At 33.9% G+C, this 12,983-nt stretch overlaps 1 protein-coding gene across 1 annotated transcript in view; it reads left to right on the plus strand.

Annotated features, from left to right (window-relative positions):
* The window catches only part of LOC107995255 (protein O-mannosyl-transferase TMTC1), a 282,680-nt gene that overhangs the window by 169,826 nt on the left and 99,871 nt on the right, over positions 1-12,983 (plus strand). The window contains exons 4-6 of the mRNA XM_062075856.1: positions 1,139-1,270; positions 2,650-2,722; positions 9,217-9,320. Of these exons, the coding sequence (XP_061931840.1) occupies positions 1,139-1,270; positions 2,650-2,722; positions 9,217-9,320 (309 nt within the window). The remainder of the gene's footprint in view (positions 1-1,138; positions 1,271-2,649; positions 2,723-9,216; positions 9,321-12,983) is intronic.

The following is a 12,983-nucleotide window of genomic DNA, read 5'->3' on the forward strand; positions in this document are numbered from 1 at the left end:
TTTTTACATAATTACTTTACATTGCTAAAGGAATAATAAAATATTCATTGCTTTTAAACAAAATATAGCAAATAAGAAAAATAAAGTAAATAGAGAAAAACTGGATCGCTCAAAACTGGAAGCTCAAATCAAATTATTACGAATAAGATCTTCAATAGATACTGCTTTTTTTTATAAAAAATACTTTTGTTTATAAGAATATTCAAAGTACAATTTTTATTTTTTTAGTTAAAAGAATTGTAGCAATTTTTTCTTGTTTCTTGCTTCATGTAGTTACATCCAACATAGAGATGATACAGCAGTATTCTGAAGTTACTGCTCGTTTAACACCTTAGAACAATGTATATATGTCACCGAAAGAATGGTTCTCCATTTTTCTAAGGAGACTATGTCAGTTGAAATAATACACATAATATATTACAATCCAAAAATTTATTCAACGATAAAATTCCAGCATTAAATAAAGTAAAAAGAAGGAAAATAATACTGAAATATGAGATAAACTTAAGCATATCTTTTTTCCTAAATTTGCAAAGATAAAAATAAAATTTTCCTTTATGTATATAATGATTCCTTTATGTATATAATGATTTAAATATATAATCCTTGTTAGATTCATCTATTCAAATACTATTAGAATAGCTCCAGTTTTAAATTGTTTATAGCCATGCTGGAAATATCGCCTTATCCGCATAAAGTATACCAAAAGACAAAATATGTAAGCAGAAGCTTAGTCTACTGCCACGATCCAAACAAAGTTTGCCCAACCGAGACACAAATCCTCTTGTACATAAGTTTTCTTTGTTATATATTACGTGTATACTCAGCTATCAGGCTGTCATGTTAAAAACGAAGGAAATGTTCTTTGGTAATTAATAAATTAATTCTTAAAAGCGATTATATACTCTTCAATTCTTACAAATCATTTGCAACGATATTTTATAATCACTTGCATACAATTAAATAAAAAAAAAACCATAAAATCGATATAATTCACAAAATCAGTTGTGCCAATTAAATCTGTACTAAAAACCTTTTTTAATTGTTCCTGTATAACAACCAATTAAACGATTCTTAATTCTTAACGATCAGATTCTCTAAATGCTTCAAATGAAATTTTTCTTGTTTCTTGTTCCAGGCAGCCGACGGCTTATGTATGGAGCAGCGTGTGCCTAGGGGCGCTGTCAATGCTTGCCAAGGAAACAGGCATTACTGTTTTGCTTCTAAACCTTCTTTACGACCTCTGTCGCTCCTGGCATTCAATCAAGAGGTAAGCGTTTAAGGCGCGCGATCGTGGAACAGTTTCGAAACGTGGCACGTAGCTCGTGCCGATAAATCTTGAAATAAGAAGTAACACCGTGTCCTTGGCTTGTAGATTGCGCGATTTTACGCGATCTTTTCCTCTCTTACCTTTTAATTTCTTTCTTTCTTTTTTTTTTTTTTTTTATTTTTATTAACACCATCGAATCGACAAGGGTGAATTACACGATAGCAATAAAGCTATGATAGCATTTAATATTGCAACAAAAATTATCGTGATAAACTTTATTTTCTAATTTGTTGCAAATGGATTATTCCATTTATTTATTTGCTTATAAATAAATTGCTTATAAATATTTCGAGTTTTTCGTGCGAATCGTGAATTTTTAATTGTATTTTTAATAAAATTATTATTCTTTTTATTGTATGAAGTAATAATTATTAATGTTTGATTATAATATGTGTCTTGAAACTTTAGAATATCGTTGTAATCTTAAGAAAATTAATGTACAATTCATGTTTCTTAGATCTATGAAAGATACAAAAGTTTTAAATTTTCGTTATAATTACAGATAAAAAATTAATCAATTTTAAAGAAACTTTTTGTTCTTCACTTGATAATCTTAATAATTCGTCATCTTTTCAACTATCCCTTGTTTCAAATGATTTGAACGATAATAAAATCACAGTTGCAACGATAAACATTATCATTCGCATTAATTTTCACATCCGATTCGTCGGGGCGCACCTCCATTATTTCTTTCGGGCATTTGAAACAATCAGGGTCATTATTTTCGCGGCTTGCGATCGGCCGACGATCGTAAACCGTCTCCACGCCCGCCCAAACTATTAAAACCGGGGAGAGGAATTGGAGGAACGCCGGAATTCCGGCCACGCGGAATAAAATCGCGTTTCAAAATGAAATATAAAATCACGCGATGCCATATGTAGCGTGAAACGTGAAATACGAACGTGGCCGCCACCCTTCTTTGCATACGCGTGGAAAATAGGGATTTACGCGCGGAAGATTTGCATTAATGGGAGGGGGAGATCTGGCTATCTGGACAAAGACGATGCTCTGTCGTAAAACACCGGAATCGGATTAAATGTTTACATTGGATTACGCGGGGCCGGCTTAAATATTTGAATAACTGCGTCTCTGCGAGCAGCGTCGAATCGCGGCTAGCTTCGATTCACGAGCTAATCGAATCTTTTCGATAAACGATTGATTCCACTCGTGGAGAGAGGATCAAAAGGTTATTTGAGAATCGTTTCATTATTAACATTTGATTTTTAATGGCTATTCGTCATGGAGGAATATTTTGATCGTTTTAATTTTTGAACGAATGATAAAAATGATATTAAACGTTTCACTTCTTTGTGTTTCAGATCTATTTTCGAAGCAAGATGGAACGACGACTCGAGACACTTTTCTCGTCGGGCTGCCGCCCTACTTTTTTCGGTGAGTTTAATCTACGGCATACCAAAATTAAATAATTTGAATTCGAAGAATTTGAAAAATTCTCTTATATTTCTCTTTGTTGTTAATAAAAATTCGAATCGAATAATTGTCAAAGGCGTAACACAGGCAGAAAGCCTATAATCCTTGATAGTCACTTTCATCTATCTTAACTCAATTATACAAATCAAATTTCATAAGTATCGTTCGAACAAGTCAACTAGCCTGTCTGACGACAATAAGAGGAAAGGAAAGGAGAACGAGTCCCTCGTTGCAGAAATACCACAGTAACAAAATCGAATCCTCTTAACGTGTCACACGCGGTCACTCGTGCGTGGAAGCCCCGCATGATCTTCCGGCTCTCTCTAGAGAGAGAAGAAAGAGAGAAATGTGTTTCACCCGATGCATACGTCGTTATCGTATTACCAACAATGTCCACATTCGATGTCTTGGATAGAAAAACGAATAGAAAGATCTTGGAGAGTCTAAGTAACTTGGAAAGTCTAAGTCCATTTATTCTCACAGAGTCGGACAGAAAATTCTTGACCGTGTCAGGCAGTCGATAATGAAATTGACTTTATATTGCATAAGTCGCTCATGTAAAATGAATTTATACATATTATTAAATTTACTTTTTTTCTTTCGATTTGTAATGAAAATTTAACTGAAAGATAATGATACAAATTATTTTTATACAATCACGATTGGCAATCGCACACTTTTCAACGAGAGGATTCGAATTGGGGATGAAAATATTTACCGATTAAATATACGTTATTAAGTTTATTTTCTTTCAATTTGTAATAAAAATTAAAAGTAACTGGAAGATAATGGTAAAAATGATTTTTATACAATCACGATTGGCAATCGCACACTTTTCAACGAAAGGATTCGAATTGGGGATGAAAATATTTACCGATGAATTTGTTCGAGATGGAATGATCGCGAAGATCGTTTACACGATCGTTCATTGTGCGCACGAGAACGTAAGATATATAATGCGAGCATACGGCTTTGTTTGAGCGAGGATGGTTGGAAAATTCACGGAAGTTCCTTCGTTAGTCTCGATCGGGAACGATGGATTATTGTTCCGAGCATTCGCGCTTCTCGCTTTGTTTCCGGCTTGCAACGGCCCTCGAGGCTGTACTGTCGATTTTAGATGGTAAATCGACGCAAGTTCTGTTTTTGGTAATTAGTTGGATGTATTCTGCGAGGATTGACGAGGCAATATTGATTGAATGATGCACGAGATGATTTTAGCGAAACTTTGTATAATTATTCTTTCAAGTTCTTTTCTGAAAAATTCGAAGAATTTGATTATTGCTGTTCTTTATATAATGTAACGTTAAGTAATACTTTTATAATATTATTATTAGTATATTTTTATATTTTTAATAATATGTTATTTCTGTGCTAATTTTTAATTAATAAAAATCACGATACACGTCACGTTAAAGTGTAATCATCGAGATGTGAAATATAGTTTCAATCTATTAATTTATCACTACATCAAATTACCAAATTCTCATTTACATTATCAAGAATGTGTAAATACACGTCATAAAAGATATGAGAAATATGATACATTATTCCTCGTTAATAGTGTACGTACCTTTTCTATGCGAAATCAAATTTTCATGAATCCGAATTGAAGAAATGGGGCATAGAGATCTATTCCATTCTTTAAATATCACAATGCCTATTATATTTTGGATATATTTTTTTTTATTTTTACTCTTTTCTATAGATCTGCGTACAATTCAAATTTTTACACAAGCATCCGCATTCAACTTGTTGGAAATATATAAAGCCGATCAAAACGCAATATCATTGTCGTGAAATTGCGAAGCCGCCGTCTCGCCTTTTCCCCTCATTTAATGGCAAAAACACGAGATCGTGACCGGGAACGAGACTCGAAATTTTCTCTGTCTCGATGTGCTTTGCGAACGGCCTCGGATCCGCGTTGTTAATTCTCAACGACCGAAATCTCCAGTTTTTTTTTTTTATCGTCGAACGGACGATGTTCCCAGGATGATTCTCGTGGCTTAAGCAAGTTTAACGATCGTTAACGCAGATACATTTCCGCCGTCGAGAGTTCACTTTTACGATCGCGTAAGATAAACTCCGCTTCCCTCGAATTCTCGTGTTGGCCGACCACCCTCCGGAAACTGCTTAGGCTAACCCGCAACCATGTAAAGCAATCGTGGCTCACAAGGATTTAAAATGAAATACGAGATGGTAGGAAAGAGGGTGGTTATGAACGCGAAGATACGATTTATCGATACTGGGTTCCGGATTGCTTCTAAGAAAAATCGATTCCATGTATTTTCTCGAGCGATTAGTAAATAGAGAGGAGTAACTGATGTATCCGTTCTGCTTAATTTAAAAAAAAATTTCTATATTAAATTATAAAATTCTATATATAAAATTCTATATTAAGATTTTAAATAAACGGGACAAATGTGACTCGATTGAAATAATTGTTTTTACTTTGTGTATTTAAAACGTGTGTTCCATGTTCAAATTATTTTATTTCGAATTAAAATTACTTATAATTTGAAAAACCAATTTTTGCAATATGTGTTTCGGTGTTTAAAATCAATATGGCTTTGGACAAAAGAACGAAACTTTGATATTGTAGATCCAATGTATCCCATCGTTATGGGAACATTAATTCATTTTACCTTCGTTTGAAAATGAATTATATGATATTAATACGATGAAGTAATCAGCCGCGAAAGAACTATGCACCAGTTGGAGTCGATGGAGACTTGGGAATTGAAATTCCCAACGAAGAAATAATTTTGCGCATTTATATCCAATGCAATGAATCCATTGGATTCATCAATGGAAGTAAGCTTTATTAACGAATTGCCGATTTAATTAATTTAATGTTTCCATATTGAATTATTATTAACTGTATAAATAACAAACGAGAGCTCTTTTTTAATCTAACCACAGCTTTTGTATTTTTCCCCCATTTCTCTCTCTCGCTGTCTCTTTCTCTCTCTTTCCTCTCCTCTCCCTATCAAGAATAATATAAAATATTGGAGGGCGAGAAATCGAAGGATGTACTTCCGCCAAACGTGAAGCAGAGTTATGCTAATTTACGTGGAGGAAACGCTGGCCCTCCTGTATATCCTTAACCGATTTTCCATCCTTCTCGTTCCACCTACGGCATGCTCTCCCCTATAAAATTATCGAAGTTCTCTTCCCCTCTCATGGAATCACTGAATTTCAAGAGCGTTGAATTTGTTGAGGCTTGAACGGTGGACCTCGGTGAATTTCGCGTTATGGTGTTGTACGGTGATTCCGGAAACGATATATTATTCTGGAAAACCACTCTCGTGGGAATTCTCTAGGGTTCTTGAATCCTTGTATGGAAAATTTAATACATTGTTTTAGCTGTACATTGAAGAGAGGTAAAAAAAAAATTCATGGATAGAAAACACTCGAAAGATGATAGATTTTGATGGAAAAATAGGAAAATATATGACGTTATTAATATTTTAAAATAATAATATCGATCTTTAGTTTAATATTTTAATTAACGAAACGTTCGTTCTTTAAATTTTTATCGCGAATTAATTTCTAAGATCATTAGATATCGTATGATTTATTTTGAAAAGAAAAAAACTTGCTTTGACAGCCATCATCGAATTCATCTCTCCAGTAATTATCGATGCATGGATGAATGTGCAAGTTGAAACACTGTTTATTTCCGGTTACCATGGATTGTACACCACAATTCCCTGGAGTAGTAACAATCGTAATCGATAAGCGAATGGATTGGGTATACGCAGATTGTTGACTGGTTCTACATCACTACGTCTATTATTAGTCGATTGGTTTACCGCTTAAATCTTAACTCTCTGCTTTGAATCCGTAGGCTGTAATTATAATTCCATTCACTGAATCAATGCGGGAACCGTCTTCGTTTGCTGACAAGTGAAATGTTTGATTAACAGATCCCTGATATGCACAATTGAGAATAATGCAATTATGCAATTCTTACATTACAATAATTAGATTCTTTAATTGATTCTCTTTAAATGAATTCTGTATTTCTACGATTCCTTGGAATCTCGTGATGAATAATGGTTTATGCTATTTCATAAAATAAAAATCAATTTTATCTTAGTTTCTGTATTAATTCATCAATCTTATATATTCATGAATCACAATCTAATTTAATTTAATTTTCATGCGAATGAACGTAAATATTTAATATTATAATAATCCATTCAAGTACACGCAAATAATAACATAATTCAAACTTGTAATGCATATCTCCCTTTTTTCTTTTTGATACTTCTTTTTATAACATTAAACAAGTAACTATAATTTGTAATTATAAGATTACGTAGTTTTATTGCAATCCATTGAATCGTTCAAAATTATTATAAATAAAACAACTATCCCATCTCAAATTTTTTATCCTCTCTTCACCAATGTTTTATTTCTTTAATCCCACAATAAAAAATATCCATAAACAACACGAATCCTAGAATAAAAATGTCGGATGATCCCTCGAGAAATATATTTTCGGGTGTGCAGAAGGCGCTATTATAATACCATCCCAAGTATTCCTCGAAAGACTAACAAAAGGGAATTCCATCCTCTCTCCCCTCCCCCACCGATGACATTTCTCGTGCTTTGAATATTTACCAAAATTGGATTTTTGTCTTGTTGCTCGTGGGTCAGCGACGTAACACGATTTTTCCCTCTCTGTCGAGGAAAGAAGATCTCGGTGTCTAGCGAGGGAAAAGAGTTGTTCGATCGGGATGGAACGTGTTTCGAGTGCTCGTATGTACATGTACGACGATCGAAGAAGGATATGAATACCTTGGATTGGCAGACATTGTCCACGCTTGTTGAAAAACCCTCCTAGGATCCACTCGTTTTTCCATCTGTCCAAGAAGAACGCAGAGGAATTTATGGTGAGGACGGAAAGAGAAAGGGTTGATGGCGGTCTACGTGCTCCAAGTTGGAGAGTAAGGCGTATAAAGAGTGATTTCTACTCTCGAGGAGGATGGTACCAGGTGGACTGGCACCACAGACGTGACAGAAATGCCATCGAACAAGCTCTACGTTCTCCCTCTCCTATACGACGATGACTCTAGTTTTACACCGCATATGTTATCTTCTACGGTTTAACGATATTGTTAGAACGGAAGATCGGTGGCACATGTGAAACGTTACGAACGAGAATGGGTCGAGCTTATAGTTTTGAAAAATGAATAAAAATAAAAGTTGAATCAAATTGTTCCTCTCCTCGTAGATGCTGAGCTTACATTTCTCCTTGAGACGAAGCAAGTTCTACAATTTTTAGTGTAAAGAATAATTTGGTGGATGGTGGATCGCATCTCCAGATTCAAACCAGAGACAAACCAGTGTATAAACCTTGACAAGATTTCAAGCTTGATTATCGGAAACGGAACTTTAAATGGAAAAAGTTTACATTTCCTTAACTTTGCATTTTACTTTGTCTCTTCACGTAAAATTATTCCGGTTCTGTAATAAATACTGATAGTACTCGGTATATTGTATTTTCAATGCTAAATATTCTAAAATAATTTATGATGTAAAAATATAAAGAAATCATCATTATTCTTGGAACGAAGGGATATACGATTAATTCGGATAAGGTGTATCCACGTGAGATTTTGAGCTCGGGACTTTCTTGTTTTCCGTTTTCCAAGCCAGCTAATGAAAGCTCCCAATGCTTCTAGCAGTGTAGCGAGTCATTGAGCCGCAAGTCGAGAGCCTCCTCCAGAAAAGGCTAGTAAGAGGCTCTTCCGCAATCTGGATTCTCTTTTGTTTCACTCTCATTCATCTTTCGAGCCGTGTAAACGGCAGGTAAAAAATTCGCGTTTTAGAATTCGGCAGATCTTAGAGAAACAATCTGTGGAATACTGTGGTTAGTGTGGGACTAGCCTGGTAGATCAAAAATACCGAATAATTAAAAAAAGTATTTCACTTGATGATAATCTTTTCATTTTAAACATATATCTTCTCTACCATTTCTATAAATTTATTTTAAAATTTTGTTATCGTTTTGAACATTGATTGTACTTTGTATATGTTTAGAATTATAAATTTTTCTATTTTACTATTCCATAGCTATGTATTTTCATTACCAATATATTTTTACAAAAAAATTTTATAATATAAAATACCATTTTACAAAAACATGACAAAACATTAAAATTTAAATATTTCGTACGTCTAAAATTTTACTTTATCTCGTATTTAATTATGAAATCATATAAAAAACGAAACAAAAAATGAAATTGAAGCTTCATGAATTAATTTCATCTAAATTCGCAATTTTGATATTCGCGAAACTCTAACTTGCATATTTTTGTCATTAACGTGCATATATATATGCATAATTTTTGAGAGCCATAATTGTATATAAAAATCGGGGAGCAAATGCGCATTAATCAAAATAAGCGGGGAGATAGTTAAAAAGAATCCTTTTTTTTTATTTACAGTTTGGTGTATTGTTGGTGGTACGTCTTGCCCTCCTTCACGGCACTCTACCAAAGTTCTCGCCGCAGGATAATCCGGCAGCTTTTCATCCCTGTTTCCACGTCAGGTGAGTATTCGCGTAAGTCCTTTATGTTACACGAGTCGTAACGAGGAATCCTATTACAATGTTTCAAAACTCATAGCGGTTGTGGACATACAGAAACCGTATACGGTTGTCGTCTAGTTCAGAAAAGTAGAAAGCGGTATCGTGTAAAATCAAAATGGCAAATGACCGACAATGAACAAACGACTTTACAACTATTTCTATTTATATACGCTGTATTCCTTTCCCGTCAATTGCTTTTTTTTCTTTTTTTTTTACGTTTAAATTAATCGTTGTTAACTTCTCTTATTCTCTTTTCTTCGAGATTCGTATTACAATTTATTTTGAAATTTATTAATTTAACTCTTACGTTTTATAACTTTGAAATATTTAATGGTTAAGAATATCATAATCGAGTTATAATTGTAAGAGAAGATAGAAAATTATTTCATGAAAATAAAGATGGTAATACATCATATATTATATTTAATAGTTTGAAAATTTTAATAATTTTATTTAATATCAATAGCGCTGCTGAATTTTCTAGAATGAAATTTTATTCTGTTTCTATTTCAAATTTTCCATAAAAAAAAAAGTTAATTTTATTAATAAACTGTACGACTTTGACTCGATATCAAGAAAAAATGATCATCATTGAACGTATCTATCACACTTCGCAATTTTTCTTTCAAATATTTCTTTCGTAAAGTATAGTTTCCAAGATATCTCTCCGTCTGAGTCAAAATGGGACATTTTGTGTATCTCTTCTACCAAGAGAATCTACCTTTTCCTCTATCGATATAGTCGATTCAAAGTGTAGTATTTCCCCAATGTCTGAACCAATGAAACACCCCGCGGCTAACCAAACAGAACACCATGTCAAGTTTCGTTTCCTGTGGGATATCATTCGTTCACGAAAGATATCTCTCAGTTTCCTGCTTCTCGGATAGAGTCCATCGTTTATTACAGTCGTTGCTTTCAGTTCTCACTCGAATCTATGTGCTTGAGTTGAGAAAATGTCCGACTTTTTCCTCTTTAGGCTTTCACCGATATCTCGAACTTCTTAAATTCTTCACCAACCACTTCACGGACAGTCTCTCTCTCTCTCTCTCTAAACTTCTTGTTCCGGTTAAACTGACGGACTCACCTTCAACTTTTTCAGTTGCTTACCTCCTTTTTAGCCTAGCGGGGCAGGGATAGAAAAGCGAAGGCAAGTCGAAGGCTGTATCGAGACTGTCAAAGAGCTGGGTGCAGCTTTCAAAAAAAAATATTTTTTTTCTTTACTCGAGTCACAGAGGGCGAGTAGAGCTTTCAGAGAGCGTTCGCAGCAGGCTGAAAGAGCTTCGTCCCTTCGATTTCCGATCGTTTGCTTGCCCGATCCTTTGAAACTCGTTTACCTTAGCCCGAACTGTCCTCTGGGATATCCCGTTTGTAAGGTGTCTCGGTTTTCAACCGTGTGAATATATATATATATATATATATATATATGTGCATGTTTCTTCGTCGACCTATTTAGGGATGATGAAGAATTTTGAAAATTGGGAAAATTGAATGGAAGAATTCTTTTGTTACATTCTGGCTTTCATAACTGGAAATTGAATTTGTATGAAAATATTGGAGTTGATAGAACTAAGTTAGAATAATCGAAAATTGTACTTAATGAAGAAAATTGACAACGTGAGATTCATAATTGATAATAACTATAATTGGTTATAATTTAAGAAGGGTAATATCTGTAAAGAAAGTACATTATTTATGTAAATGAATTCTGGATTATTGGATAGAACGTTTGAATGATAGGTATTTCTATATTGGAAATTGTACCGTGTTCTTAATAATGGTGACAGAATTGGAATCCTTGCATCAGATATGCGGTATTATCGCAATTAACATTGTCGATATCTGCATCTAATCTGCTTCATTCGATTAATGCAATACAGACACATAATTTATTCAATTAAACACATCTAAAAATTCTTTGGAACGATTATCTTACACTTAAATAAATTACAGCATTTGTTTTCATAATTGCAATTCTCCAGATGGATTATGAAATAATAATTCACTAGATGTTACTATTTTCTGATAGCAGAAAATTTTTCAAATAGAATTGAATAGTTTCAAGAAAGCCTATAGTGAAACGAGAGCATATATTTTTTATTTATGCAAAACAATTGATACTTTAATTTTTATTCTACGAAAAAGTGATTAACTACTCATTAATTTAAGAGATATATTTTAATTCAATTTAAAGTTTGTAAAATTTGCTATATAAAAAACTAGAAACCCTCTAAACTATGCTATTTACGTTCTTCTTTCCTTTCATATGGTAAATTTATAATACATGTTTACATAATATTTGATGAATCACTCTGTATGCCGCGAAGAAAGAAGAAAGAAAATGGTGGACTCAAAGCGCGCGATATCGAATCTCCCGCGAAAAAATACCAAAATATACGACTCGATTTTACGGTTGGACGGGCATGTCCGACGAATCCGATTCCACCATCTCCCTGAAGACTGACGATATCGACTGGACCCGAGTAGCTATCGTGCCACGAGAAAGGAATATGCGATGGTTTACGCGGCCGAGGAAAATAGAACTGGGTTTCGATGTAACGCTCCATTTCGATATCTCGATATTACATTGTGCATTTCCTTTCGCGCCGCTCTACTGGAATAGTTCGTCCTTGCTTCCTGTCCACGGGAGAATAATTATATTATTAAGGGTGAGATAGAATATTGCGTTTTCAATCGTGTGCTCCCATTTTTATATTCAATCGAGTATGTACGCTATTATACGAATATTTCTTGCTCCGAATGAGCGAGATATACAATAATATCGTGGAATAATGTTTGTTGCAAATCTATTACGTGTGTTAATAATAATTGTTGTTTAAGTGTTTATACTTATCTGTGATAAAATTATTTTGATGAAGAGATAAATTCGATGGCAATAATTAAAGTCGTTTAAAGGTATTTATTTTGGAAATTGTTAGAATTAATTAATATTATAGAAAGAAAAATTTAATTTAATTTTGAAGGATTGAATATTAGAGAGATTCTTGAAGTAAATCATTTTCAAAGAATGTTGATCGGATCACAATATATATCTTATACGCTCGCTAAAAATTAATATTTAACTCTATATATTTTTTAACTAACGTTGCGAGAAGCAGAGAATTGGAAATTTTTGTTTAAACAAAATTAAATAGGGAGAGGAAACGTTCGATAATTTTAGCATATTGAAATATTGTGCCGTTCTTTTCGTTCCGCCGTATCAGCGTATCGGGACGATCCTGGTTCTTTCTCTTCTTCGAACTCTGCTCCTGTATTTATTCCTTTTCTCTCTTTTTCACTGGGTATCGTGCCCAGACTTTTTCTTCTTCTTCTTCTTCCACTTTCTTTCTCCTTCCTTCTCAGTCGCAACGGATCGAACCAGGACAGGATTGCCAACCTCTCCCTCTTTCCGCCCTCCTCCTTCCGCATGGCTCCAGAAGATATTATGCGAAATACTTTCTGCTTCGAGGTACCGGCCGGGAATATTTTATGAGATGTATAATTTGGCCGGATGTACCGCCGTTTCGCGAAATTTACCATCATTCGAGCCTACCAGGAAACGAGACTTTATTCTTAAAGGCATTAATGCGTTTCTAAGATTTCTATGGTATTCCATGGTGCATACAA

The sequence above is a fragment of the Apis cerana genome, linkage group LG6 (genome assembly GCF_029169275.1).
Source record: "Apis cerana isolate GH-2021 linkage group LG6, AcerK_1.0, whole genome shotgun sequence".
In the NCBI taxonomy this organism is placed as follows: Eukaryota; Metazoa; Arthropoda; class Insecta; order Hymenoptera; family Apidae; genus Apis; species Apis cerana.